Raw genomic sequence first — 7,804 nt, forward strand, 5'->3', positions numbered from 1 at the left:
TTATGTATATTTCGTGGACATTTAGAGACCCTCAGACTTGTCTCGGATCAATCACCAAAACATGCAACCTCTGTCTTTTCATTCTTTGGAAAAAATTAAGTTATGTGATAGACCGTATGGACGGTTATCTCATTACCATATATTCATTACATTGTTTAATATGTACATAGATGTTTGCGTAACTATAAATGCGCAGATGAATGATTTTGCGATTCTTGTTTGAAGATTCATTCAGTTCTAGAAATTTATTTTCTTCTTCTTTTTCTTTACAGACACTTGTGAACGAAAACGTCTCCCACATCTCAAGAAGTCACCATAGTAGTTGCGGCACCGACATCCAGAGAGAAGGGAGTGGAAGGAGTGCAGGAAGAGGTGGAGGGAACGGGGGCGGGGCACCCGGGCTCTATACGCAGCTCCCCTATCTAGATTCGCCGAGGTCAACGTCATCGAATGGGCATCATAGTTCTAGAAGAAAAAGTAAGTGGATTTTTATTTTTTTAACTTCTCCCCCCACCTAAGGTTAATATTGTATTTTTTTGTGAAATACGGTCAACGCTATATATGTTATTTATTGCCTGTTTTTATCCGGAATTGCGTATTAGACTATAAGAATACATACATACATATACCAAGGGCTTTTTCCCCCTAACACGGGAGGTAGCCAAAAAGAAAAAGGCATAGAAACCACTCCCACCCATTCCAATCTCTACACACTCCACTCCCCTCCACCCTCTTTCCTCCCTCTCATCTTAGCACCTCCTCAATGACGGGTCATCCCTGTATCTTGTCCACCACCCTTGGTCAGAGGCAGTGTCGTATGACACAGCACATCCACAGCAAGGCCGCTTCATTAATTTGGCGACCCGTCCCTCTCCGTTCCCTCATGCAGAAAAGGAAAAGATGGGGAGAAATCCCTTCAGGCTGTGTCAATTTATTTCTCAAACATATTTCCTCATCCCCCATTCCCCAGCCACTCCCCCTCGTGCATCACAACATCATCCATACACAACTCTTCTCCATTCACCCCTATCTTCTGTCCTCTCCCGTCCTTCCTCAACCGACATTCCTCTCTTTCGTAATGTCACTTTTACACCATCAATCCAACTCATCCTAGGACGCTCCCTCATGTTCACTCCCTCCACCTCTGCCTTCCACACCTCTTTTACTAGTCTTTCTTTACTCATTCTTTCCATATGTCCAAACCATCCTAATACTATTTCATCAACCCTATCTCCCAACTCCTTTTCCACCCCTGTTCTCCTCCTCACCTCTTCATTTCTCACTCTATCTAGCCTAGTAACCTCTATTATACTTCTCAGACATTTCATCTCAAACATATTCAAACTCCTTCTCTCTTCCTCTGTTATGTTCCATGTTTCTGCCTCGTACAGTGCTGTCGGCACAATCACTCCTTCATATAACCTCCTCTTAGCATCCATTCCCAGATGTCTATTTCTCATTACACTTTTTAAGCCACAAAGGCATTTACTCGCTTCTCTCAATCTACATTTATATCCAACCCACTCCTCCCTTGCATGGCCCATTCTCACCCAAGTATCTAAAACTATCCATTCTCTCCAGTCTCTCTCCGTTAATGCTCACTTCCAGCCTGCTGTCACTCTCTCCCCTTCTACATCTCATCACCTTACATTTGTCCACATTTATCTTCAGCTTTCTTCTTTTACACACCTTCTCAAGCTCTGTCACTAACTTCCTCAATCCCTCCTCTGATCCTGCTACAAGCGCAGTGTCGTCAGCAAACAGCAACTGGCTTATTTCCCATTTTCTCAATTTTCTTTAACCGTCTCCAACCATCGACACACTACCCTTGCATTCACCTCTCGCACCACCCCATCTATGTGTAGATTGAACAGCCAGGGTGACATAACACATCCCTGACGAAGTCCTACCTTTACCTCAAACCATTCACTCTCCCCATTTCTAATACTAACACGAGCTCTACTACTCTCGTAAAAATTCTGGACTGCTCTTAACAGCTTTCCTCCTATCCCATATATCTGCAATACTTCCCACAGTGCCTTCCTGTCTACCCTGTCGTAATTTTTTTCCAAATCCATAAAAACACCAAAAACATCCTTACCTTTTCCTAGAGCTTTCTCACATATCTGTCTTACCACAAAAATCTGATCTACACAACCCCTACCTGTCCTAAAACCACACTGTTTCTCACCAATTACCCCTCTGTTCCTCTCCTAATCTTCTCAATTAAGACCCTTACTACACTCAACAAGCTGATCCTTCTGAAACTTCCACATTCACACATGTCCCCCTTTACCTTGTAAAGCGGAACGATAGAGGCACTCATCCAGTCCTCCGGCACTCTACCCTCTCCTAATCAAACATTAAATGATCTCACCAGCCAGTCCACCATAACTGTACCTCCTTTCTTCAAACATTCTGCATGGCATCCATCAAACCCAGGTGCCTTACCTGCTCTCATCATCTTAACAGCTGCTTTCACTTCATCCTTCCCTATTTCTCCTCCATTTTCCTCACTCATCACTCTCATTTTCTTAGCGCTTCCCACTTCAATTATAAGATTATAAGAATGAGGAAGAAAAAGTAAATCGATTTTTTTTTTGCAACTTTACCCCCCCCCCCTAAGGTTAGTATCGTCTTTGTCAGTAAAATACGTTCAACGTTATGTCTTTTGTTGCCCCTTTTTTTGAGGGGGGGGGGGGCAGAAGTGTGTATTAGGTTATAAGAATGAGGATACAAAATTACAAATTCAAAAATTATAGTAGCTTGGAAAAGGTAAAAAGAAAAGATATATATGAAAAAGAACTGCTTTCTAATAGCAGACTAAGAAATATATGATACATTACTTAACAAATCTAAATACTTTCAATTGCACTTTAAGAGTTTATGAGGAAGAGTGTATGCTTCTGAAATGCTCCCTGTTGCCTCGTATATCAGTTCAGGGAGTTACTGTAATGTTTTATTCCATTCTTTATGTGAAAGTAGTTGTAGTGTGTTTGTAATTGTAACTGAAGGATATTAGACAGAGGATTGAAATATTGCAACAAAGTCCAAACCATCTTTGTCATTATTTATCTCCACTGCTTGTGGACGATTCTTTTCTTTTCCAATTTTGTATGAATACAAGTACCTATCTGTAGTTGTTTAAATTATAAAAAGCCTATTTCTTAAAATAGAAAACATTTTTCTATCTGAAACAGTTTCTTTCTTACGATGTGATAAGTTATAATAAGTAAGCTATCGTTGACAAACATATGTTTGTGTGACTTTGTTTTTATATGTGCGTGTGTATATGCATGTAAGTATGTTTGTATGTGTGTGTCTATATTTGTGTGTGTTTATGTGTACGGGTTAATGTGTGTATTATTCCTCAGTCTTTTAAACAAAGTTTTTCAGGCTATATGTATCCTCCTACTGAAAATCACTTGCTTTCCTTTCGTAATTCCCCACAAGTTTCAAATATCACGGCCTAAGCATCCTTTTTTATTTTCAGCTGGTCTCTTTCCCTTGTCCTCCTCATATCCTTCCTTCGGGTTCTATTACCTTCTTCATCCGTCTTTGGTCTGACATTTTTCCTCATAGATGAATCTTTCCTCGTCAGTCCTACCTTGACCTTTTTCAAACATCACTTTCATTACCAAATCATCCATCATCTGCAATACCCTGAGGTCCTTTATTATGTTCATTTATGTTTCTATGGCGTGAATAATCTCAGGCTGTTATTTTCTTTTCGTAAAAAATATGAGATTCTTTTCAAATAACAGACTATTCACTTTTTCTTTCCGTGAAAAATGAAACTGTAGGTACGCTTTTGATTTTATATGATATGTCAGAGTGAGTCTTCAGTGTAATGCACAACAACAGCTGTGTCGACTCACAGTTTTGCTGTTAAGTCTGATGCTTCTCGTTACTTCTTTAGAAAAAGAAATGAATACGCACAGTGTTATTGATTTAGTAAAAGCGGTGCCTTTTATTGAATTCACGAACACATTGGTTACCATAGCAACAGGAGCTCGACTGAGGCAGATTAACTCTTATGCAGCATGTAGAAGGTATTGATATTGTATTAACTGACGGACTATAGTCTAAAACAAGTTACCATTTATTAAGACCTCATTCAGTTTGGGTTGCTACCTTTTACCTAATGACAGTCTTTGGTTTTTATTCCAATAAAATCTACACGACGTTTCGCTGCATTAATGGCTTAAGCTGATAATATTGAGCCTTTGTATAGAAGAAATAACGTTAATTTTTTTAAGCCATAGGCAGGAAAGCGTTATGCCTTTGATTCTTTCATTACAGAACGCGGAGCTGGAGAACCTCAGTTTAATGCCTTTTCCACTTTCAACTATACAAAACATATAGAAAATACATTGCAAAAACATACATCCCTTAGCAAAACAGTGTTCTTTTTCCTCCTCTTTTGCATAATCATCTTTCATCAATCGAAACTCATTGTGCCTACTCAATTTACTTCCCCTGACCTATATTGCACGTCTCTAGATACACAATAAGTGAATAGGAACCCTTATTCCCCATTAGAGGGGGGGGGAAACTCATTAAAGTTTAAATTAGTGGTTTTGAAGCCATTAATAACTTGAATTGGCTGTGACAAAAAATACAGGGTGTGTAGTATTACAAAGTATATACAAACCTTAGCTTCAAGGGGTCACAAGAATAAATGTACACATACAAGAATACATATGTACGTAGACACACATACATACACAAAAAAAGAGGGAGAGATTTGAATGTTAATTAAAAAATAGTCTATCACCTGACAAGTCGGCAAGATTGTAGGAGAGACAAATGGATTACAAAAGTCCATCACTCATTAACAAGCTATATAAATCGTTAGTTCGTCCACATTTGGAATATGCTGTTTCCGTATGGTCACCGAATCTCATTAAAGACATTGACAGACTGGAAAAAGTACAACGGCGAGCCACAAAACTGATTCCAAATATCATAAATAAATCATACGAAAATCGACTTAAGCACATGAATCTGTTTTCCCTAAAAAAGCGTAGACTCAGAGGTGACTTGATACAGGTCTTTAAGATTTTAAAGGGAATTGACAACATCAAAAGTGACAAAATTTTCACATTGAATGAGAATCAGACAAGAAACAATGGTCTCAAACTGTCCGGAAATAGATTCAATTTGGAAGTAGGTAGAAACAACTTTGCCAACCGTGTAGTTAATGAATGGAATAAACTTCCTGCACAGGTAGTGCAATGTAGTTCAGTTCGAAGCTTTAAGAATCATTTAGATAAATACCTAAGTAAGATGCTGTAATTATTATAATTTATGTTATATTATTTGTTTTTGTTTTGTTATAATTTGTCTGTCTGATTTTCATTTATTATTAGTTATATGTCAATTTATTATCATTTACTATTTACCTATTTGTTTGTTATTCAACTATACCAATGCATTTATTTATGTATTTTAATTGTTATTTACATTGTTATAGTTTTAATTTATAGTTTTAATTTATTATTAATATGATTTTTTTTTTTTTTTCATCCGACCTAGATATGGATCAAAAGGTCTCCTGTCGGCATGCTTTGCCTTTGTAAGTGGATTTTTACCATGTATTTCGATGAAATGATAGAATATGTGTTAGTAGTATGATCCTTGCACAGCATGAAATGTACAAGAAATGAAGGGAGGATGCAAAGGATAGCTACCAAACTGGCTCTCAGAGTGGCAGATTAATTACATGAGGAGATACTGAATCCCCTGGATCTGTGAGCATTAAAAAATCAAAGAGAAAAGGATTATTTGATTACATTATTTGGGTCGCTAAAGGGGATAGATTGCATAGACAGAAGAGCTCTCTTGGGTAGGAACAGGAGGACTTAACCCTTTAAACTCCGATGACAAGATGTCTTGTCATTTGGTCAAATAAAACAAAAAATCATAAAACACCAAAATGTTTGATCAAACACCAGAAAAATATGACGTCAATCCGCGCGCGGTCAAGCCGCATCAGATGATATTCGGATGTACGGGCCGGCGCGAGGCCTACCATATACGGTTTTTCGTTTCTACACCATAAGCGGCTGACATGAGTTGAATGGGTTAAGAGATGATGAGAGCAAATTAAGAAATATTACATGTGTAAAAGATGTAAAGATATATATATTTTCCGTACAGATGCATGATAACATAGAATAGTTTAGGTGGAATAGCTCTAGTTGGAATAACTCATGAATTAAGATGTAAATGTAATAACTGTAAAATAAAGACGCATACTCAGTTGTGACCATTCATGAATTAAAGCTAGGTATACAAGATGCCTTCTTATACCAAAAGCTCTCTACATTCTGGAGTTAAATTCCAACCTCATTATACAAACTTATGATCTCAGAGCTTAGCCTAGTATGCACAGACCAACCACGAAGAAATCAAATGGGTAACATTGGAGAGTTATCCCTGTGCTCCCAGCCAATCACGAGCATAAACGAGCCATTACTTCTCTTACTACCACAAACATCTAACCCCTCTGAAGAACGATCGTGAGAGACGAAATCTGGATCTGGCTAAGGAGATTAGTCTAGGAAATGCCATAGCAACACTAACATAAGAGATTAAATGATCCTGAGGGATAAAGAAAATACTTTGAGAAAAAAAGAGTCAGATCCTGGTATTTCATTTATGTAACACATACACACACACGCACACGCCCACGCGAACACGCGCGCACACACACACACACACACTCACACACACACACAAACACACACACACACACACACACACACACACACACACACACACACACACACACACACACACACACACACACACACACACACACACACACACACACACACACACACACACACACACACACACACACACATACACACATATACATACACACACTCATGAATGTTTCTACTTCTTTTCTTTCTCTTCTCTCTCTTCCTTCTCTCTCATTCTCATTCTCCTCCTCCTCATTATTGTCCTCCTACTTTTCCTGTTTATTTTGCTGCTTCTCCTCCCTCACCTCCTTTCTTTCTCCTCCTCTTCCTTTTTTCTTTCTTTTTACAAATATTCCTCCACTAGCTTCGTTTTCGCTTTCTCATCCTGATTTTTTTTCTTCTTCCTTACCATTTTACGTTTTTTCACTTTTCTACTTCTTATTCCCTTTCATCTGCTTTTCTCCATCTGATCCTTCTATTTCTTATTTTTTCATTCCCCTTCTTTTCCTACTTCACGACTTTCTACAATTTTTTGCTCTCCTCGTCTACTTTGTTTTTTCTTCCTCCATCCTTTCGCCACTCATTATCTTGTTCCTGTGGCTCACTAGCACTTCGGCTTCTTGAACTGCCTAGTGTAGGCCTTATGGTCTCTTGCAGTCTCCTTCATTCTTATGTTCTTATGTTCTGTTTTCTCTTTCCCCATCAAACAGGCACACTGTTCATTTATTCTGTTTTCGGGTTTCCTTCCTCACTCTTTCGTTTTGGACTTTCCTAACTCCCTTCATCATCATCCTTTGCCTCTATATTTCATCCGAATTCTGTGCTCCTGTACCTTTGCAGGTGCGCTCCAACCTTATCCCCTCTGCACCAACAATTTCTTGATTGACACCTTGTCCAATATCCTAATATCGAATATAGCCGCAATAAGCCAATCTCTACTGATGTTGGCTTCCATAAAACCAATAACAATGTACACAATCAACTCCCATACAACAGTATGTTTTCCAGCTTAATCTTAACTATGTCCCTTTTGTCCAATATGATATCCAACGCTCACATATTTTTTTCAATGACCTTGTTACGTTCTTTTC

At 38.4% G+C, this 7,804-nt stretch overlaps 1 protein-coding gene across 1 annotated transcript in view; it reads left to right on the forward strand.

The window, feature by feature from the left end:
• Positions 1–272: 272 nt before the first annotated feature.
• The window catches only part of LOC143032717 (dipeptidase 1-like), a 295,882-nt gene continuing 288,350 nt past the window's right edge, over positions 273–7,804 (forward strand). Inside the window, exon 1 of the mRNA XM_076197632.1 lies at positions 273–477. Within this exon, the coding sequence (XP_076053747.1) occupies position 477 (1 nt within the window). The 5' untranslated portion in view covers positions 273–476. The remainder of the gene's footprint in view (positions 478–7,804) is intronic.

The sequence above is a fragment of the Oratosquilla oratoria genome, chromosome 14 (genome assembly GCF_046742065.1).
Source record: "Oratosquilla oratoria isolate Oo_2021 chromosome 14, ASM4674206v1, whole genome shotgun sequence".
Classification (NCBI taxonomy): Eukaryota; Metazoa; Arthropoda; class Malacostraca; order Stomatopoda; family Squillidae; genus Oratosquilla; species Oratosquilla oratoria.